A 22874-nucleotide genomic window follows, 5' to 3' on the forward strand; every position below is an offset into this window, starting at 1 on the left:
TCTGTAAGTGACCCATTTGTATTGTTGCTGCTTTCCCTGTCTGGACCACCGCTCTAAATTATTGACTGACAAAAGGCATTGTGATTAAAGTCCCTTGTGTATTGTTAATGTTATTTTTTTATAAAATATTTCTTAGAGGAGGTACATACAAGAATTGTCAGACAGACATTAGTCAAAACAGTTTGTCTTCAGTGGTATCAGCCTTGGTGAATGTATTATTTCTAATTCACAACAACAGACTGCAGTTTGGGAATAGACTGGTCAGGGTCAGCCAATTACAACAGAATACAAAACTAACGTGGGACCACTGAGTAAGCCTGAGTAGTTTAAATAAATCATTATTTTTTCTTGAGTTTCTGCTGTAATGAGACTTGAGTAGATCAAAGATATAACTGCAGTGACTGACAAACCAGAAACATCCTCGGGTTTAATCTGCTCTCTGTGCAGAGCCCGGGGGATTTGTTACGCAAACTTAACTCTATATTGAAGTCTTCTTGCTAAGTCAGAAAAAAATGTGATTTATTCATTACCATCAAAAATTCAAAAAGACACTGTGTATGTTATCACAATTCAATCACACTATCTCACCTCTCACCGTGGGCCTGAACTAGATTCTTCTCGTATAGGAAGAGAGTTAATCCTCTGTCAGTATTTGCGATGCGAGCCAGAACATCAGCAATGAGAGTCAGTGTTGCTGCAGGAGACTTTAATTTGGCCTGCAAACGTAGAGAACAAACGGACATAATTACCTGACTGCCACAGAGCCAGGATGAAAAGATAAAAATGAAATGAAGGAACAGAGGAAAAGCCATTATATTTTTAAGTGATGCCATAATTTAATCAGGTTTTTAAAAGGCTGACTGATGACAAAACTGTCCTGTTGTGACATGTCAACAGCTGCTCTGTTGTGTCCTTCTAACACAGTTGTAACAAACAACTTTCAGATTCAGATATGGTGTTGGAACAACATTTATACGTGGTTTGGGGAACACCTTGAGAGCTGAGTGTTTATGCACATCAGACCTTTGTTGCATGTCATACCCAATGTCTTGCATGTCTCAAATTCCAATTAGCTTTATTGGCATGGAAGATCAGAAACCTATATGGCCAAATTAGTACAGACAATTAGTAATATTGACAGATGTTTAGCAATAAATATACAATACTGCGCAAATATTAACAATAAAATCAAATAAATATAATAAATGCCTTAAAATAATAATAACATGGGCAGCTGTAATACCTTTAACGGTGTAATTACACAGAAACATTTACAGAGCTTGTTTCTCGTTCTAGTTTATTGCAACAGTCATCATATACTTTGCAGCTAAAACTGCACACTGGCTTATCTCCCCACCTCCCCTCATTTCTGGGGATCGGGGAGGTGGATAAACTCAGGCTATACAGTATATGACTTTCTCTTAAGTCATTTTATAAAAAAATAATTTTCCCATTAGAAGAAGAGGTAAATTTCAATCTCAACCTCTCTGTTATGATGAAGTCAATTCAGCTTGGCCTCTCTGGATAGTTTGGCCCGTTTCTAAGGCAAGGCTGTGTCCACTCAGTCTGTCTATGCTCCTGTGTTTTTTTTATCTCTCTCTCCCACTTTTCTACACTGTCAAAGTGGTTTGGGGCAATAATTGAGGCTACTGGTTAGGGAATAAATCACATTAATGGACAGTAAAGTAAGGACGAAAGCATTTATTATTTATTATTGCTATATTCTAATGCTTTGTCACAGGCAGACATCTTTAAATCTGACCATTTACTTCAAGAGTTAAAAAAGTATTCAGCATCCAGAATTCTAACCTTAGCAGGTTGTCAAAGTCCTTGAAAAAGAAAAATACAAACCAACATGTGTGATAAAAAATATGACACTCTTGTCATAAGCAATATTTGAATGGACTTTATGTTATCCTTAACGTTGGGAGTCTGCAGTTTTGATGTAGTTTACCTGCTTATTGACACAAACTCAATTTAAAATGTTCCATGTGCCTATTTGTATTCATGAATTTAAGAATCTATGAGTTGTGTTTGCGGTATGTATCTGCAACAAATATGTGGTGACATTGTTTTTTAAACAAATGTGTGTGTATATTTTTCTTTTGTATGCATGTGTTTAGAGTGTTTGTTTGACCTGCTGTCCATTGAGCAGAGCTATAACAGGAGCCAGCAGAGTCTCTATCACAGGCGTCTGGTAGAGACACTCTGCAGCACACTCGGTCCTCTCACACAGCATCCACAGCACCTCCATAGCCAGGCAGCTGGGCGAAAGGGAGTCTGAACACACAATTACTTAACTGGATTATATGCATGTCAATACATCTTGCAATATGTATATCTTTTCAAACTGACGGTAAACACATTTTCCTGCTTGTACCCCATTTGTCAAATCAATCAGACTTTCACAATCTGATTTAGTAAAGATTAAATTATCAAAGCTGCAGGATTCTCGCAAGGTTTTTGTACATGGATCTGTGCATTCACGTTAGCCATTGGATCACTCAGGACAGAGGTTCATGCAGGCATCTATGAGGACTGTAAAGCTGGTCTTTAAACCAATCGCAGACCAGGTGCAATAACTGACGAATCTTCACACTCCAATGGTGGAAAAATAACCAGGTACAATTACTCAAATACTGTACTTAGAGGGAAACTGAAAAACACAGATTTTTCCATGTTTCAGTGAATTATGGGAATAACAATTTTAAAAATGGGTCCAGTTCATAATCCTTCAGATTGTTGATGATTGTTGACATTTTAAAAGCTGATATCAGAGAATTTCGAACAATCTAATAGTTGGTGATTCAATTTAAAAGTTGATAACTAATCGAATAATGGACAAATCCTTGCAGTTTATGATTCAGGATATAATCTGACGAGTGGTGGAGGTGGTCAACAGACTGCAGGTTAAATATTAATGTTAATCTATGATTTGCTCAGCATGACTTTCTGAAGCAGCCAAAGAAGATGATCCCCCTCTGACAAAGTCAAGGCAGGGGACACTATTGATTACTGGCAGGAAAGTTGCTGCAGTATAATTCATTAAAATGAATGGGGCAATAAAGCAAGGTCTTTGAGGAAACAACCACAGAGCGGCATGACTTAGTGCAAGGTTAAGAGATAAAAGATATGGTCTGAGGAATGCTGTTACGCCTCACAGGGAGGGTCACTGTGTTCCTTCAGTCCCCGATTCCAGACACACAGTCTGCAATAAAAACAGGGAGGATGCCGAAACTCTCTGATGTAGTTTTCATCTGTGTGTGTCGCCTCACCTGTGTGTGAGGTGTCCCTGTACAGAGGTTTGGGGTGTTGGTACATAATGTTAATCAGGATGACGACCAGGTCTGTCAGGGTGACTGGATCTGAAATAGGAAAAGATAAAAAAGTGAATCAATCCGGTTATTCAGCGTCTAGACAGAAACAGTAAAAACAGCAGGTACTGCTGGGAAGGAAATGGCCCGAGTCCAGTTTTGGTGACGGTGAAGACGAGGATAAACTTAGTGCACAGTTGGCTCCAGATTTTATGTCCAGGATGAGTTTTTTATCTGGTGTTTTGCCTGCTACCAAAATAAATGCATTAAATCACATCCCTGTACTTTAACAAAATGTAACTGTAATATTTCAAATATATAGTGTTATAAAGTTTATCACAAGCGTGTCTAGAGGGGCTTTATATACCACACCACATACTTCCGGGAATGATATTCCCGTTCAAATCAACTTAACAGGATGGTCAGAGAGGCGACAGGAATGTAAGGAAAACTACTGTCCGCTAACTACTATCCATCTAGTATGATGGTGGATTTTATATTCTGACAAACAAACAGTAATGTCTGAACTGCTGGAGACATAAACATGTGTAAAGTGACTAGAACTCAACGGTCCCGAATGGAGCTCTAAATGTAAAAAAATACAGCAAAATAAATCACATTAAAGTTTCCATTATGATTTTGTGTAGGTCTATGAGAGACCACCAACTCTTTCAGTGACAATAATACTTTATCAAAATCAATGTCACTGTGGAAAAAAGATAGGACATCAAATAATAGCTGTGTGGCAACTTTCCGATCAAAGAAATCTAAACTGCAACAGAAAACTGTTTAGGAACTGACGCATATTATCACACATAAGGGTGACAAACTAATCTCGGTGCCCACTTGAAGGTATGGAGTAATACATCTTCACCCAAAGAGTGGGCCTTATGATCCATACAAACCAGTCTAACGTCAATGATTTGCCTCCAGACTTCCTTGGAATAAGAGTCATGAACTGTAAAATAAAACAGTGTAAAAAGCAGTGATGGGAGACGATGAGTCTGTTTTAACAGCCTACCTACGTATCATTCACGCCATTACATAACTTTCTAAGTGATTAAGATGGGTTGAGGTCGGGGGCAAAGTTACTGCACAGGAGGGGCAGAGGGAGTGGCACCGTGCGTCAAATGATCAGACACATTCCTCCATGAGATTACATGCTGTAAAGATTGGATGGAAGACGATCTTTGCAGGGTTTTAAAAGACATATCAATATCTATTTTTCTCTTTAACTCCACGTCACTCATTTAAAGCAGGAGTGAATTCCTTTGAGTCTTGCAGCTGTCAACAGTTGCCAATATACATTCAGCTCTTTACAGTGCTGGAGATTAAAGGAATAGTTTAATAATTGAGAATTATGAATAATCCCTCTGGTGCAGAGTTAAATGAGGAGATCATGCCGGGGGCTGCAACTAACTATTATTTATATCGTCAATTAAACAATTATTGATATTGTGGATCATTTACTCTATTAATTGATTAGTTGTTTGGCCCAAATGTCAGAAAATGGTCAAAAATGTTGATCAGGTTTTCACCAAAGCCCAAGATAAGGTCCACTCAACTCCAAGATATAGAGTTTACTGTCATAGGAGGGGTAAAGAAAGCTGGAATCAAAGAATACAGACTTTTTTTTGTTAAAAGATGAAACGATTAATTTATGATCAAAACAGATGGTGACTAGTATTATACCTTTTCGTTTCTTCACTTTGATGGGAAAAAGCTTTCTGCCATTGGTGTAGATGAGGAGTTTCCCCAGGACACACAGCGAGTGGACGAAGAAGGCATATTCAAGCTCTTTTCCTGAGTAAACACTCCTCTGAACTGAACCTGAAACATTGACAGATGTCCAAATATTGTTGATTTATTAATCAAACATACTGGAAAAATGAATGTCTTTTTACACTGTATAAAACTTAACAGAGGTTGAAGTAGTAGAATCAGCTTGAATTCAAAACGTATGGGAAGGATTAGGGACCAGTTGATTGTGTTGGCCATATTTCATCAGTTAAATATGAAAACAAAAACAATTGAACTTTGATCTATTTAAGTAATCTAACTACTATACATGAAAAAAACCTGATGAGTGCCCTTGTTATGGACAGAAAAACCAAAAGAAGCACAGCTCAGAAAAAAAAAAGAATAAATCTTCTTTTAAAAGTGTATCAGCGACGGGGAGTCAGTCTATCTCCACTCACTCAAGAGAAGGTCAAACTGTTCAGTCTCAAGAAGCCAGCTGGCTTTTAGGCGATAACACACCAACATTCCTTTAGCTCTATCTCCTGCTGGAATCTCATCTATTGAATTTTCACAATTAAAAAGGTGTATATTATACATATATATTTTTTCCTGCTACTCAAACATGTAAGATTTATTCATTGAGTTTGTGTATAGGTTTATTTACCTTAACTCTTTTTTTGTTTCGTCCGTTTTATCTTTTTTTGTACATGTTCAAAATAAAATATAAAACAAACAAAGCATCAATCCATATGACTCTTAAAGTCAACTTTGCTAATTCAGATTAATACCTTAAATAAACAATCGCTGGTGTTTTTGTTGGTGTTGGAGTGAATTTAATAAAGATAGTTATATTGTTGAATATTGCAGAACTGTAGTAACTTGAAACTAAATTCAAGGCACTTTTTTCTTAGCTTATGATACACCACTTCCACGCTCCAGATGAGTGGAGTGAGGCAGTACTCATCCTCGTGCATGGAGGTTCATTTTTTACCTGATGGACTTTGGTGTTTGGTCAAAGTCTCCAGTCACGGGCTAGATTTTCTAAAGCCTGAAAACAGAGCTGCGAGATGGTAAGAAGTCTAGATTCCTCTCAGAGCACTTGAATTACAATATGGTGAAAGATTATTATGGATTTTTTTTGCCCAAGAACGCCAAAAATAAACTGCCAATCAAAGATTAAAGTTGTCAAAAACTTCTCAAAGGAACATTTAACTTTCAACATCTGCAAGTAACTAAAGGTATACATATCACTAGACACTGTAAATTACCTTTGGTTAGCTGAAAAGGACAGAGACCAGTTGTAGCCAACTGAGTTTTACACCTCATTTTTCACAAACAGCTTGCTCCAAAGACTGGAGGACACGGAGGACACACAGTCTAGACTACTGACATGATATAATGAGAAACCTGCTATCGAATGATTTGTATATTGCTTTTTGCTAATATAAATCAGTGAGGACAGATACAAAAAAGGTTCGATAAGAGATTTAGAGTCCAAAATGGAACCAGCCAACAGAACCCAAACCTAAATCTTTTGTTTTGTGCCTGCGCATGTCGTGCCAAATTGTACCCTAAAGTATATTAGTCTCATTCATTTTTTGGGATAAAAGTATTCAGACGTACCTTATTTATTATACCTGTACACCTGCCACTGTCTTGTCTGCTTTAACTTCTGTTTTATCATTTATTTAGTCACATCTCTCACTGAGTGTTCATTTTTCATCCTTCCATCTTTTTCTTCACTCCATTACTCAAAAGGTTTTTTCTCTGCTTAATCTTTTGTTTCTCTTTTTTCATTCTCTTCTGTTTTCTTCTGTGTGTATGACAGCAGGAAGAACATATGCGCATTAAGGAAAAATGAATAAATGATGACTGCATAGTCTAGGTACAAATACATTTTACATCCACAGGCTTTAAATGAAGCATTACTTTCTCATTAAGCTTTCACAGTGATTCAGCCTGATTGTATCCATTTTTGGAGGGGTTTGTTTCACAGGACACATTAAATCAGCATTACTGCAAATGTGCTGATGTTTACCACAGAGAATGAGAGTGGAAATTGGAATTCAGATATGCCTGAGAAAGTACTTAAACCTGTTGTCAGGAGTTTATGGACTTTTTCACTTACCAGTGTTGAGCTGCTCCTCTGACTGGGGATCAGTTGTCTCATTTGTGAAACATTCACAGGCTTCACTGTAATGGATACACTGCTGAAGGGCCGCTACAATCTGAAAACATAAACAATGCATGTGTAAGCCTGTGAATGTTCTCATTCGTCCAAGTCATCGTTATCCTCAAAGCAATTTCAGTCAACAGCAACTGGACTGGTTATTTGTCTAGGAAGACGTTTCACCTCTCATCCAAGAGGCTTCAGCAGTTCATGTACGCATCTGACCAGGCTGGGACTGGTCCAACTACCTGGTGTGAGATCCAGGTATTTAACCTCTCACAAGGCCGATGATATCACTGAAACCTTTTTTGCTCCAAGTGCCAACGCCTGTCGTTAGAGTGGCAGTCGTTGGTGGGCAGTTGGTTTCTACTTCGTTAGTGCTCTATTGAGTCTGACCGACAGTCAGGAGGCAGTCATCACAGTCAGGGTCACAGGAGGCTATGTGTGAACAGTTGTTCTTTAAAGTTAGATTGTTGAATCCCCTGGGAAGGGATGAAAGGGCAGCATTGTAAATTGGAGATAAGTAGTGTCTCAGACCTCCTCCTCTGTTTAGCAATGTTTCCTCTACTTTTACATAGATGGCTTCTGTTACTCCTTTTTCAAACCATCTGTCCTCTCTGTCCAAGATTTGGACATTGTTGTCATCAAAGGAGTGGGCTTTCTCCTTGAGGTGTAAGTGGACAGCGGAGTCCAGGCCTGAGGAGTTAGCTCTCCTGTGTTGGGCCATGCGTTTATGCAGTGGTTGTTTTGTTTCTCCAATGTAAAGATCTTTGCATTCCTCGTTGCATTGGACCCTACCAGCGGTTACAAAAAGAAGGTGATAGAGTGTCTACAGCAACTACAAAAAGAAGGAGTCATTAGCAAACCACAGTATTACAGGCTTTACCCCCAGGATTCAACCCCCTGCTTATATGGACTCCCAAAAATCCATAAAGAAGGGGCCCCGCTCAGGCCCATTGTCAGCAGCATAAACTCGGTCACTTATATCATTGCCAAGCATGTTGCCAATATCCTGGCACCACTGGTGGGCAACACCCCACACCACATCCAGAACTCCATAGACTTTGTGAACAAAGTCCGAGACCAAAAAATGGATCCAGATGAAACCATGGTGTCCTACAACGTGACTTCCTTGTTCACCTGTATTCCAACCATGGAGGCCTTGGCCACGGTAAGAGAGCAGCTCACACAGGACAACTCCTTACACAACCGAACAAATGTCAAACCAGACAACATTTGCCAACTTTTGGATTTGTGCCAGAATACCACATATTTCCAGTTTAATGGCATTTTTTTACAGACAGAAACACGGCTGTGCCATGGGTTCACCAGTATCCCCTATTGTGGCAAATCTGTACATGGAGGAGGTAGAGGACCAGGCTTTGAACTCCTTCAAAGGAGTAACCCCAAGCCATAGGTTCAGATATGTGGACGACACATGGGTTAAGATCAAATCCAAAGAGGTGCAAACTTTTACTGAACATATAAACTCTGTGGACAGAAACATCAAGTTCACCAGAGAAGAAGTCAAGGACAGCAGTTTGCCCTTCTTAGACTGTGATGTCCATATGGAGAATGACAGGAGCCTCCACATAGGGGTATACAGAAAACCCACTCACACGGATCAATATTTACTGTTTGACTCTCACCACCCTTTGGAACACAAGCTTGGCATTTTCAGAACACTGCAGCATAGAGCTGATAACGTACCCACCGAGCTTGAAGGCCCAAGGGGAAGAACGCAAGCACCTGAGAGGAGCCCTCACAACTTGTGGTTACCCCAGCTGGACCTTTGTGAAAACGGCAGCTGCTTCCAGAAAGAAAACCAAAGTGGTTGAGAAAGGAAAAGATAACAAGAGAAACAACATAGTCATCCCGTATGTGGCTGGGGTATCGGAGAAACTCAGGAGGATCTTCAACAAACACTGCATCCTTGTGTATTTCAAACCCTGTAACACACTCAGACAGAGACTAGTACATCCCAAGGACAGAACACCACACACCCACAAAAGCAATCTGGTTTATGCTGTCCAATGCAACGAGGAATGCAAAGATCTTTACATTGGAGAAACAAAACACCCACTGCATAAACGCACGGCCCAACACAGGAGAGCTAACTCCTCAGGCCTGGACTCCGCTGTCCACTTACACCTCAAGGAGAAAGCCCACTCCTTTGATGACAACAATGTCCAAATCTTGGACAGAGAGGACAGTTGGTTTGAAAGAGGAGTAAAAGAAGCCATCTATGTAAAAGTAGAGAAACCATCGCTAAACAGAGGAGGAGGTCTGAGACACCACTTATCTCCAATTTACAATGCTGCCCTTTCATCCCTTCCCAGGAGATTCAACAATCTAACCTCAAAGGACAACTGTTCACTCAATAGAGCACTAACGTAGTCGAAACCAACCCACTGCCCACCAACGACTGCCACTCTAACGACGACGTTGGCACTTGGAGCACAAAAGGTTTCAGTGACATCATCGGCCTTGTGAGAGGTTAAATACCTGGATCTCACACCAGTTAGTTGGACCAGTCCCAGCCTGGTCAGATGCGTACATGAACTGATGAAGCCTCTTGGATGAGAGGTGAAACGTCTTCCTAGACAAATAACCAGTCCAGTTGCTTATGACTGAAATTGCTTTGAGGATAATGCATGTGTATATAGATGCTGCAAACACCCGATTAATCTGAATGATATGACCACTATGTACTAATCTCCTGTGACAAATGTGGATGCTGCTATGAACAGGCCGAAAACAACAGGCTTACTGAAGAGCTCATTATCAATACAACCTCCTCTCATCAAACTTTTTAATCAAAGAGTTTTAAGACTGGAACCATTTGTTTTAATCTAAATCTAAGCACTGTAGAGAATTCTAATGCACTGCAATGTAAGAGTAGTTTAGGCATACAGAGCTTTGAAAGAGTTATTGACATTTACTTTAGAAGAAGTTTCAGGGGTGATTCCACAGTAATCCTCTCTAAAGTCAGAGTGAGAGTTGAGAGGGAGGTTCAGGATTAAACAATCAATTCTTAAATGTCGAAGTGACACTAAAATCTTGAGCCTTAATCTCACAGGCTCTGACAGTGACCTTCACTGTTTGGATGTGTGAATTACACAGATCCCACAAATACAAGGGCACACATGTTTTGGATTTACCCTTACAGTATATCTTGGTAAAGATACTGTACGACTGTGTGTGACACAGTCGTACAGTACCATACCATATCCCAGTGAGAAAGATTTGTCAATGGACGTCTAGAACTAGCCCTGGCTTTACATCTTTTCTCATCTAATTCTGGGCGTCACTGGACACTTGAGCTGTTTTTTTTCTTCCACAGATGTTCGTGCTCAGTGGGTATAGTCAAAAACAATCTCTGCATTTAACTCATGAGGAGCAGTGAGCAAACGTTTAGAGCGGATACTTTGACATGCACACGGAAGGATCTGGAGATCAGACCGCCAATCCTGTGCTTGAAGGTTAAGCCGATCTACCTCCGAGCCACAGCTCTACAGGCCTGCAAACATATCTGAGTTTGTTCCAGATTCCTACCTTTCCCAAGTTCATAAAGATGTTCTTTCTTGAATGCGCTCTACAGTGTAATGGTTTCAGGTGCCTAAATGAGATGTTGGGTTTGAATGCCTTATGGAAAGACTTTTCATGCTTGTTTCCTTGGCTTCTCTAAAGTGCTAGATGTTTCAGAAGTACAAAAGGAGTCAGTGAGAGATACTGATTAAATAATGAATCACTCACCAGAGACTTGTATTTTTTCTCTAGGAGCCTGAGAACCACAGTCCTACTGTAGTATCCATGCTGAGAGAGGGAGATTATATGAGACACATGTACAAGACAGAAAGAGATAAAGACACTATCAAGCAACACATGAACTCAATACAGAAATGCACTCACACACACACAAATCAAAAACATCTGTTTGTTTGCAATACACACCATCCACTTTTTAAACCAGGTAGCTTTAATATCCAGTAAGGCCAGTAGGTGAATGGGTTCCAGGGCTTTCTCTGTCCCTGGTGAGGCTGAGCCATGTTCATGATGGAAGGACAGCAGGGAGAAGGTGCTCTCTATAACCTCCTCCATGTATCTAAAACAGGGTAAAAAGAAGACTATAACAAATGTACTGAACATATACTGTACCATCCTTAATAAATAAACAGAGCATGGGCACTAAATTTACTGCTGTGCTAAATTGCAGTGTAGGATATCTTACTGGTATTATTAATTTTGCATCACATTTTGTCACAATTCAAATCAGCGTTGTCTGAAAAAATGAGTGTTGGATGTGAGGATAAACAAGTAGAGAGAGAAATGCCAAAACTGACTACGTATTAGGGCACTACTCACTTCTCCGGATGGCGGATCCAAAAGGTTGTCACCTCTTTTTGAAAGTCATTCATCAATCGAATCTGAGGCAAGACAGAAAGACAGACAGAGAAAGTTATAATGTGTTTGCATGGTGATACACTTTAAATACTGTGAGATACAAGATGCTGCACCTGTTTGAGAAGACGACTGATCTCAGGTCTGTTGATGTCAATGGCCGCTGAGCCAGTTGGAAAGCTTGGCTTGTGAGAGAGAAAACTTGACTCCACACTTTTAGCTGCACATCAGAAGGCAAAATATACTTATTACATTACATAACCATGCATTACATGCATTATAATATTGGTGTTCACATAATATGCAGCATCTACATGATCAAATTATAGTGCTTATATTCCCTTATTTAACAATAAAGTAATTATTTTGTTTTAATCATACGTGTATATTGTACAACGAGATACCTAGAATAGATAATTATCTAAATAACTAGACAGATTATAAATAAAGTAAAGCTGACCTTTTAAATTTTTATTTTTATTATAAATTATTAATAAATACATTTTCATTGTTCAGTTCAAACATGAAAGTGCTGCACATGCACTCAGAACAGCCTACCCAGGCTGGTGTAGATCTCTCGTGTCACATTCAGTGGAGAAGAGGAGAAGCTTTTAGCAAAGAACTGAAGTACGTTATCCTGACGGAGATAAGGCATACAGACACACACAAGAAAATAAAATGAGGGAACTAAACAAGCTTATCACAAAAAAGATTTACAGCCTCTACAGAGAGAGTAATCTGCATATTTGCTACCAATTACAGTCATCTGGGATGACAGTGTTATGTGGGTGTGTCAGGGCTGCATGTGGGATCAATGAACATCAAGTTTCTGTGTTTGTCGTCATTAATTATTAAGCCTTAAACTGCTCATAAAATGACATGATTATTACTGATTCACCTGTAAATCAATTGCATGTGAATTTGTTAGATGAGGCTGCTCAGGACTCACGCTGAGGTCGGGGTCCGTCAGAGCTGCACAGAGGTTCCTGCCCAGACTGCTCCAGCTCTCACAGCTCAGCACGTCAGACGGAGGAGCACAGCAGAGGGCCTGAAGTGCCTCCCAACGCACCTAGACACATTTGTACATCACGTCATCTGGACCGCACTGTTAATGATCCCAGTAAATCCCAAATTTTGTGGCTTGTGGCCCCTTGTTGCAATATTTACCCTTCATCGACAGTTGCATTTGTCTATAGACTAGTTTCAGATACGTGAATCAGATCATTTTCATACAGGTCTGGTGTTGTGCAAATTGAGGACTATTTCCACTGGCTAGTGAAACAATCGACCAGTCAGAACTTTGTAAGCAAGGTTAAGATGGTTGATGCCACCTTCTGTCATAGTTAGCTGGCTACCTAACTATGAAAACAGCAAAAAGCATTGACAACATTGATACAGCTGCACTGGCTAAATAATAACTCTTAAGTCGACATATTTCAGGGATCTTTGTGAAAAACAAGCTAACTTTCCTAGCGATCACTACCACAGTACTTCACTCTCTACTGGTCCCTTCCAGAACAAAAAATCTGCTAGCATTAACGTAATGTAAGAAGGAATTAAGTAAAACAAAATGGCAACTGAGTCTGATTATCAGGCTAATGTCTCATGGTAATAACTTGTTCAACCAAAGAGTGATGTCTTTAAATATGAGATGAAAGTCACACATGATGCATCACCATACACCATCATAATGTCTATGTATAAGTGAGCCTTTGTACCTCTTTGGGTACGCTGGAGTCAAGTTTTTCAGCCAAAGCTTGCAGCTGCTCTTGTCTGATGAATGCATAACTCTAGAAGGGAAAATGGAGATGAAATACTAATTATTATGATCTATTATTTAACCAAAATAAAAATAAAACTGTGATGGAACCACGCCAGCAGTCTCAGGGCTCTCTTGGTGGATCTACGGAAAGCTTTGCCCTGTATTCAGTCTAACAGGGAAAAGAACAAACTTCCCAAGGACAGCAATTGTGACCAAAGCCATCCAGAGATAAGAGCTAAAATACAATCTTGGCACTTTTTATGTATCATCAACAATAATCTAAAAAGGGTAATCAATTATTAAATGTATGTATGCAACCATGTGTTGGCATCAGAGTGCATAAACTGTATCTCTGACCTGATTGAAGGAGGAGTCGCTGTCAGAGCAGTTGTCAGTGTACTGGCTGTTGGACTGCTGTTGGCTGTTCTCTCGGTGCATCTCCTCCTTCCTGATCTGGTCCTCCTCAAATTTGTTGATTAAAGACTCCACCACCATGATCATGGTGTTTTTCAAGGTCTGCATCATCTGCTGGTACCTGTCACAAAGTGAGAAAATGCAGAATGTCTAACAACTGATTGTTTGAGCTCAGAAACCTTGGAGATAAGAAAACCTCAAGTTTTTTACCTGGAAGTCCGACCTGAACGATGGCTTGTTGTATTTTTTCTAGAACAAAATAGGGATGCTCTCTCTCTCTCTAAAATAGTTTGGAGCATAATCATTATATTCAGTCACAATCAGAAATTGTGTGAATGCTGATTTGTGCGACTGGGGATCTGAGGTTCAAATCCAAATCCTCAGTGTGTATAACACAAAATAAGAAATGCCTTGTTGATTGGACTCACATTCAGGGCTTATTCATGTTAAAAAGGTTCCAAATCTGCTAAAGAAATAATTTCAGTTTAGTGCCAGCTTTTATCTTTTAGCATTCCCACGCATTTTCTGCAGGAAATGCATTCTCTAGCTACCGTTACTATCCATATCTTACAGTATCATACAGAAAGACACTGGAGGATTTCTTATGTTAGCACAAAATATTATTATTAAATTGATTCCACAATAAATAAATCATAAATATCTGGAGAAAACTGAGAAAATAAAGCTACACTCACTCAGCTGAGTCTCTAGTCCTTCGGGTGACAGCGTGGATCAGTGTGTCGTGACCTGAGCCTATTGCATGTTGTCCATCTCCTCTGGTTAAGTTCTTCGTCTCCTCTTCCACCACAGCCCCCAGTGAACTCTCCACATACTGACGGAGATACTTGACAAACTCATAACTGAAAGGAAAGCAATGACAGAGTTAGACCCACTGTATATACTGCACTTCAAATTTAAACACATAAATTACTTTTTAACCTTTAACTTAAAAGTTAATTATTTACGATCGGAGTCTGATGGCCTTACGTGTGGAAGTTCTTGTCAGTCTCCTCCAGATGAAGGAGGATCTCTTCGGCACATTCGGTCGACGGAGCGCCAGAGATCCTGTCGTTGATGCTTCTCAGCAGCTTCTTGAGCAGAGACTGCAACTCCGCTTCATCTTCAGCTGACAACTGAGACATGTCTACTGCTGGTCCTTAAGATGAGACAAAATAGAATAATTCGTTTTCTTGGCTTAAAATGTGCAAATGTTTAGTGGATATGGGCCAGCTCCCTGAATATTGCAAATAACTGTATGGAGTGTGCTTGAGTTTATTTTCTTTTAACAGCCATAAACAAAATAAATAAACAGAATTCCACATAATATGCAGCAATTTTTAGTTTACTATTTTTAAACTAATTGAATACACCTTGATTTGACTTACTATTTGATTTTACTTAATAAATGTGTTGTGTTGCTTTTATGTATTTTTTTATTAATGTTTTGTAAGGTGTCCTTGGGTGTCCTTTTTCCTTCAACACATTTTTAGATTCTGACCACTAATATTATGACTTAGGTGGCATTATTAACGAAGAACAGAACACTTCCAAACTAGTATAGTATACGTTTTAATGGCATGCAATTTGATATCAGTTTAATTTCTCAGCACAGGGGCGTCAAACGCACAGACGTTTTGGCTGTGAGTCACGTGTCAATGAGTTAATGAACCAGAGGTGTGACAACTGAAAATTGGCTCAATTGGCTGCCCCTCTGCTCCATAGTGAATTTAACTTCTTTGAGGAGGAGAGGTCTGCACAGTCGCTCAAATATACGAATAAACAGCAACAATTTATTAGTCTATGCTGTAACACCCAAACCGACCGTGTGATATTTGCGTGTTTACTTTTTGCCAAAACGAATGAATTGCTCCTCTCTGGTTACCTTGACGTTGCTAAATGCACCACTGTAATAAAGCTAGCTGACGTCAAAACAGCCCAATTTTAACTGAAAAACTAAACCAAAAAAAACTCCCACGCTGCACAAACCAGCTCCCAAACAATGTCATCATATGCAGTATATATTTTAAACAGGTCACCTTGTTTTGGACTTGTAAAAGCCTTTCAACCAGGTAGCATTTTGGAGAACTTGCTATCGAGTGCTGCGTCTCTATGGAAACGTCCACTGCTGCGGTGCATTGTGGGTGTTCAAAGACGCTGCACGCTGCCTTCAGGAGCGTCGGAGATGTGGGTTTCACAACACTAAAGGTTAAATCATAGACTGTATATGGGTTAAATATGACAAGGAAAGCCGACAAATGATTATCTGCTATCCAGAAACTACAGCAAAATCCAACCATTATTTGTGTGGATTAGTTGATTATATCAATCGGTTAGTTGTTAACTTTAATAACAAATCAATGTCATTGATTTATAACTCAGAATATCAATCCACCTGTCATTTATCGCATATGTCATATGTGGCAGTTATACTGAAACTAAATCTGTCATTGTTTGCTGTTTACTATTTAAAATGTTTTTATGTACCATTACATTGTTGTGTTTCTTGTTGTAAAATATATTACTTAACATAATTTTTAGTTTAACTTGTTTTATTTCACTCCATAGTCATTTATGTTGTATTTTCTCTATTAAATAGGAGTTTCTGAAGCTGCCACAAAACGAATTTCAATGCACGTTGTACTGTGTGTAGGATTGTTTATGTGCGTATCTTGAGCTTAAAAACTCTTCCATCGTTTTTTCTCTTGTGGTCATGAATGCAGCACCAGTGAAACACATGGTCACGTGGCTCAATGTTTTGCTCTGTCTACCGGGTGCTGTAGGAGACAAACCTGCTAACTTCATCACATATTTACTATGTAGTAACAGCAACACGTTTTATTCACACGTCTGACTTACTAGTTAACGTTACTTTGACAATTCACAACGTTAAATCTACTGAATACGCTTTTATTGACAGGTTAGCATCAGCATCACAGTGTTCACTATGGCGGCTGTTGACAGCTTTCAGTTTTTGTATAGAGAAATTTCTCGGTCGTGTAGACCTTACTTTGAAACCCTGGCCCTGGTCGGTGCTCTCTACACGGCCAGCAGGGCAGTGATCCTGCTCAGAGACTGCTGCACGCTGGTCAGGGTGCATTTCCTGCCAAGAATGATCCCGAGCAAGAAGCTGGCCCAGAGATTTGGTGACTGGGCTGTTGTTTATGGTAAGGAAGGATGCAGCAGGTGATAACTGCAGAAACAAGGAGAGCGCATGGTGCTGGAAGTGCGTGTAACAGAGGGGAGAGGAGAGTCGGTGTGATGCGTTTTATTTCACTACCTTTACTTTTGTCTGTGAGATCTAGACATCAAATCACAAAAGTTATTTTACAAGCACACAATACTAAGCTTTTGTTTTTTTCAGCTTCTCAAATATGACACTTTGCTGCTTTTCTTTTTTTGACATTGTAAAACGAATATATTTGGGTATTCAACTGTTGGTAGCACAAAACACGAAATCTGCATGTCATCTTGGGCTTCTGACACTTAAGAGATAAAAGGATTACTTACTTCATCAAGACAATAATGGCAGATTAACCTTGTTGCAACCCTAAATAGAACTCTTCACTGAACTTTGTAGTATCACCCAAATCTAAAATTATGTAGACAGGACAGCAAATTGAATCACAACCTTTTTGACAGGTTACAGCGCAAGAATTCAAAGAAGCTATAAAAGACCCCACAGGGCCATACATTAAGACCGGAGAGTGCTAAAAGCTAACAGAGATTTGAAAATATGACCACGTTTAAGTTTCCAACCGAGCTCTAACTGTAGTTTGTCTTAAAAATATCTATCTTTTTAAAAAAAATTCCCAGATGCTTACGCCAAGTGGGCCACACTGTCATTTTCATTTGCCAACAGTTTTGATAGTTGATGAAATATTTAAGTTATGTATTGAGCAGAAAAATGCCAATAAACATTCACTTGTTTTTGGTTTCTCAAATGTGACACTTGTCTGTTATAACTGTAAAATGAATAGTATTTTTGGTTATTCAACTCTTTGTCACACAAAATAATGACATGTGGGTATTACACCAGCGTTGCTAGGACAACTAACAAGGTCGGCAAATAATGAATGTATTTATTAATGTTATTCATTAAGTCTATAAAATATGGGAAAATGTCCAGGATGACATTTTTTAATTTCGTGCTTTAATCAACCAATTGATCTATATGTAATCTATAAAACAGAGAAAAGCAGCATATTTATTCTAGATCTGAGAAGCTGGAACCAAGCAATATTAGACATATTTCACTTTTTTATTAAATTATGTGTTATGTGTTTGTCAGGTAAATTGTTGTTTTTTTAAATATTTTGGTTAAGTTCTGGACAAATGAGAATATAGAATAGAATAAAAAAGAAAAGAATAGAAATACTTTATTGATCCCAAGCTGGGAAATTGCAGTGTAACAGCAGCATTACACACAGACATATATAAACAGTAATATAGAAATACAATATAAAAGATCTCTGAAGAATCAAATGTATAAATAAGCGAAATGCACAGGCTTAGCAACAAAGTAAACCTTATCTAATGTTTTGAGGCCATACTGTGGTTTTTCTGCAGTAGCATATCCTCATTTCTTCCTAACATGACTTTCATTGATGACTTTCATCTCTCCTGTCAGGTGCATCAGAGCCGGTGGCCAAAGCCTATGCAGAGGAGCTGGCCAGACATGGTATCAGCATTATCTTTGTCACTCAGGACCACACCTCGGTCAGAGACGCCGCTGCGTCCCTCTCCCAAAGCTACGGAGTGGAAACTGTTGTCGTCCTAGCTGACTTCTCTTTGGACCAGACGGCCGGCAAGCCCATCAAAGAAGCCATGAGGGGTAAAGATATCGGCTTCCTGGTGAACTGTGTGGAGTCTTCGGCTTACCCTCAAGGCCTGTTTGAAATGTCTGAGCAGGGCCTGTTGGATTTGGTGAATAAGAACATTGCGGTTGCTACTCTGATGACCCGGTTGGTGCTGCCGGGGATGCTGGAGCGCAGCAGAGGAGCTGTGGTCAATATATCACCGGGTGCTTGCTCCAGACCGCTGCCTGGAAGAGTGACTCTCACCGCCACCACTGTGAGACGAAACATTGAGGATTTCTCTCTCTCTCACACACACACACACCTGAACCCGCTATTGATCTTTTCCACAACATAGAATTTGCCCACTAAAAAAACATTTTTCCATCCTGTTATAATCCTTTTTACCCTTTTTTCTCTTGATATTTCAGGGCTACCTGGATCAATTCTCAAGAGCTCTTCACCATGAGTACAGCGGCAAAGGGATCTTTGTCCAAAGTCTGATTCCTTTTAAGGTAGATGCCTCATACCACCAATAACAAGTACAGTTGGACTGTGTACTGGACCTTATTACATTTTTAGTACCGATCAAAAACAATGTGTCAAGCGCTGAAAACTGGCTTCAAATGATCAGTAAAATTCATAAACTTATTTTTTCATTCTGTGATTAGATGGTTCCTGATTTAAATCCCAAATTTTACAACTTTAGACATTTTTTTTATTATACTTTTGGCTTATTCGTAAAAATAAGTATAAAAGTAGAAATTATTATTTATATATACACACTGGAGATCAAAATTAGAGTATTAAGGTATGAATGCTTGATTTATTCTAAAATATTGTTCTTTTTTATTGTTCAGAATTTGATAGAATATCAGCTGTGGCTAAATAACCATGGCACTTCAACAAAAACCTTTATTTTGTGAAAGAAACAGTGATCTAAATTAGAGAACAGTAACCATTGTGTCAGAACAGAAGATTTAAACCGGATTGTCTTGTGATCTGTACTAAAAAAATGCATGAAAGGCGTAAAAGCCAAAGAAAAATGTATATTACAAAAATAAATTTAAAAGAAAGAAAGGTGACAGTTCTCATCTCCACTATTGAAAAAAATGTATTAATATTCAATATGGAGACTTTTTACTTATGCTTCCATTAAAAACGGTTCTAAGTTTCAAGTTATAATTAAGCGTTTATTTAACCAAAAAAAACACTCAGTTATCATTCCTTTAGTCCCATTATAATGTCATTTAGTGATATATTCTTTGACAGGTTTTGCACCCTGAAAATCCCATACTGTTGGAACTCCAGTCATTATTATGGACTATAGAGTAAGTGTGTATGTAATTGCTTGATGTACAGTATGTCTGTCTCTGTGTACCCAGATAGCCTCAAGTGAGCGACCACCATCATCCAGACAGGGCTGGTTTGTGCCAAAGCCAGAGGTGTATGCCCGCCACGCCGTCTCCACCCTGGACGTCTCTAATAGGACCACTGGCTACTGGCCTCACACACTGCAGGTCAGCACGAAAGAAGTCAAGATGTCCGTTTGTAATAAATAACGCTTATTCAGTTACACTGTCACTGATAGATTTCCTGCTCTTGTGAGAGCAGGATCTAAAGGAATTAATGCAATACATATCTGAATGCTGATCCGTGTCTTTCTGCTGTATTTCTTCCCAGTATGGACTGATGAGATGTATTCCTGAGTGGATTTGGGTTCTTGGCTCTCGTGTGCTCATCGGTCATCAGTCAAGCTAAGAGCTCACCTCTCCTCTCTTCACTAAATACGAAACCTAAAGTTACTGGTAGGAGTGGGAATCGAAAACCGGTTCCAGTTGAGGGCCGATAACAAATTTGAGTAGTAACCAGAATCATATGCCTCCAAGCTTATTAATTTCTTTTATGAATGCCGGCATGTTTTTCTGACAGTTGTGCAAAACAAGCTGAGTTAAACTTAAAATGTAGTACACTACGAGTAACAGTGGAGAGCAAGAAACAGTCCAAAGCGTCATAATAACATTTAGTCCGTGCAGGTCGAAATCTTTCTTGATGAAAAAGAAAGCTGTGTACACTGTGTTCAGACTCAGAAATAATAAATGAAACTGTTTTTTCACACAAAAATTTGATCAGGAATCAATAAGAGACACAATAAAGAATCGGGCTTATAAGCAGAATCGATAATAGCGTCGGTATCAATAAAACCGTAGCAATTCACATCAGTAGTTTTTGGATCTTCTTGTTACTGGAGTCAAGGAAAGTTTTAGTTTTTTCTGCAATTAGTTTAAATCTGTTAAACTCTAAAGCTCACTTAAGGTTGGTAGTTAAGACATGTTCTTCTATTGATTTGGTGTCAATATCTGCAGTGGATTAATGAATATGTCTTTGTCTATGATATATTTCTCCTGTATTAAGGTCCAATCTGTGAAGTCCTAAATGAACGACACAAAGCAGACAACCTTATGATACCTGTCTTAATGGTGAAACTGGGTGTGACTTTGAGTCAGGATTGCAAACTTGTTGATTATCATTCGTGCATAATAATCTTACGTCATTTTGGTTTGGTGCCTGGACTTTTATAACAATGAAACTGTTGCGTAAGGAATAATTTCAAATCAGTGGGCGGCCAACATGGATCATAAAGGCATGGTTCATTACTTTAAAGCTGAATGTCAAATGATTTTATTTTTCTATGTATTTATAAAGAAACTTGCACACTGAAATACAAAGAGTTCAGTATAAAAGTGCAGTGGAGATCAAGCACCTCACCTGAAATGAAACATATAAAAACAACAATAATAAAGCAATATGCAACCTTTAAATCAAATCATAACAACATAAATTTCATTTTTGATCTCCGAGACCGCATCTGTATTAGCCTGTATCCTGTGTAATGTAACATTATGGAAAGGGTTTGTGTTACATACGCTCTGATGTTCATTGTGTTTATGTTTTGTTTTTTAGAGTCTTATCTGCTGTTGTTTTTACTCGCCAGTTCTGTCTAGCACTGACCTCACCTGCTGTATATGGCACAAGTATATGGCATTACACAAAGAACAAACCCCACATTATTTGGCCTAATAGAGACAGACTGATGTCATACTGTAGAGTACTTCCAAGAATAATCTAAATGTATAAATGTTTTATTGAGAAAAGTTACATTATCCAACACTAACAAAGGGTGCGCACACACTGTCCACTTGTGCCCTACCTCCCTCTTCCCCCGCGGCCCAGGCCCGCAAGTACTCACATTACTTGAATTGATCCGGGCCACGGCTCTAACGTATATTATTTATAATCCATCACCCCTCAGAGATTTAGTTTTGTCCGACTGTTTTTGAATATTTTCGTGGGACCAAATCTGCAGTAAACACTTCACCTCCGCATCACACCACCGCAAACCGTTCAGCGCATCTTTTTAAATGTCTGTTGCGGGGAATATTCGCATATAAATAGACATCAGGATCGCCGTCAATGCTCGCGCTCATGCTCTTACACGTGCGCATACTTGTGCCTGTACATGTACATCCATGCTTTACTAAAGCCCACCTCTCTCAACCGGGCTGCGGCTGCCAAACACGCCGTACCTGGGCACGGTACAGTTGCACTCACACTGGTCAAACGAACTAGACTTTAGCTGTGAAGCGTGCTTGGGCACGGTATAAACGGACAATGTGAGTGCGCCCTAAAGTGTCATTTTGACCAATAACTCAATCCAAACATGTTACAGTAACTGAGGGTGAAAAAAACTCAAAATTGTGACCAAAGCAAGTATAAATCTGAATATCTTATTGCGGTGTGAATACAACTTATTTAACTGATTTAGCTTCTTGGTCAAATTGAAGACAGAGTTCAGATAAAACCAAGATGTGCTGTTGGGTGTTATACATGTGGGGGGGGATAATAGCTTTAGGTGTCATTGCTTAAGAGTACAACATTCAAGCGACTCCAGGAGTGGATCTGAAATGTGCTGACCAGTGAGATTGAGAGGTTGTATTTTGTTGAGAAACTATATTCAAGCTATATGTAGACATTGCTCGTATTTATATTAAGAAATGTAACCAGTTTCAGATATATTGTCTTCACTGGTTACTTACACAGTACAAAATATACTGTTAACTTAAATATATGTGTCATCATCGCACAATAAAATTCTTTGTCTATTCTTTTACTGTCCTGTCCTTTAGTGTGTGTCAGCATTCAGTGTGTGTCTTTGAAGATTAGTCCTTTATTTGACTGGTAGGTGTTTCTTTTATATGAAAAGTTGATTGATCTATATG

General features: G+C 39.1%; 2 protein-coding genes across 2 annotated transcripts in view; one reads left to right on the forward strand and one right to left on the reverse strand.

Moving 5' to 3' along the window:
* tbc1d32 (TBC1 domain family, member 32) overlaps positions 1 to 15919 on the reverse strand; it is a 74666-nt gene extending 58747 nt beyond the window's left edge. The window contains exons 1-16 of the mRNA XM_083934300.1: positions 15838 to 15919; positions 14789 to 14957; positions 14497 to 14661; positions 13745 to 13922; positions 13344 to 13415; positions 12575 to 12694; positions 12184 to 12262; positions 11742 to 11845; positions 11590 to 11651; positions 11179 to 11329; positions 10981 to 11040; positions 7183 to 7282; positions 5007 to 5138; positions 3276 to 3365; positions 2138 to 2280; positions 589 to 716 (exon numbers count right to left, since the gene is read on the reverse strand). Of these exons, the coding sequence (XP_083790426.1) occupies positions 589 to 716; positions 2138 to 2280; positions 3276 to 3365; positions 5007 to 5138; positions 7183 to 7282; positions 10981 to 11040; positions 11179 to 11329; positions 11590 to 11651; positions 11742 to 11845; positions 12184 to 12262; positions 12575 to 12694; positions 13344 to 13415; positions 13745 to 13922; positions 14497 to 14661; positions 14789 to 14943 (1739 nt within the window). The 5' untranslated portion in view covers positions 14944 to 14957; positions 15838 to 15919. The remainder of the gene's footprint in view (positions 1 to 588; positions 717 to 2137; positions 2281 to 3275; positions 3366 to 5006; positions 5139 to 7182; positions 7283 to 10980; positions 11041 to 11178; positions 11330 to 11589; positions 11652 to 11741; positions 11846 to 12183; positions 12263 to 12574; positions 12695 to 13343; positions 13416 to 13744; positions 13923 to 14496; positions 14662 to 14788; positions 14958 to 15837) is intronic.
* A 664-nt stretch (positions 15920 to 16583) lies between these two features.
* On the forward strand, positions 16584 to 22625 carry hsdl1 (hydroxysteroid dehydrogenase like 1). The gene is made up of 5 exons (XM_083934312.1): positions 16584 to 16965; positions 18429 to 18871; positions 19026 to 19109; positions 19980 to 20114; positions 20278 to 22625. The coding sequence occupies exons 1-5, from the start codon at positions 16746 to 16748 to the stop codon at positions 20353 to 20355; spliced, it is 960 nt and encodes a 319-aa protein (XP_083790438.1). The 5' UTR covers positions 16584 to 16745; the 3' UTR covers positions 20356 to 22625.
* Positions 22626 to 22874: the final 249 nt, after the last annotated feature.

The sequence above is a fragment of the Echiichthys vipera genome, assembly GCF_963691815.1.
Source record: "Echiichthys vipera genome assembly, chromosome: 19".
NCBI lineage: Eukaryota > Metazoa > Chordata > Actinopteri > Perciformes > Trachinidae > Echiichthys > Echiichthys vipera.

What these genes read in the sequence shown, in the direction of transcription:
- hsdl1 (XM_083934312.1), top strand. Translation starts at nt 16,746, where the DNA reads ATGGCGGCTGTTGACAGCTTTCAGTTTTTGTATAGAGAAATTTCTCGG. An exon ending in TGACTGGGCTGTTGTTTATG is followed by an intron (nt 16,966 to 18,428) that starts GTAAGGAAGGAT and finishes CTCTCCTGTCAG; the next exon opens with GTGCATCAGAGCCGGTGGCC. An exon ending in ACTGGCCTCACACACTGCAG is followed by an intron (nt 20,115 to 20,277) that starts GTCAGCACGAAA and finishes ATTTCTTCCCAG; the next exon opens with TATGGACTGATGAGATGTAT.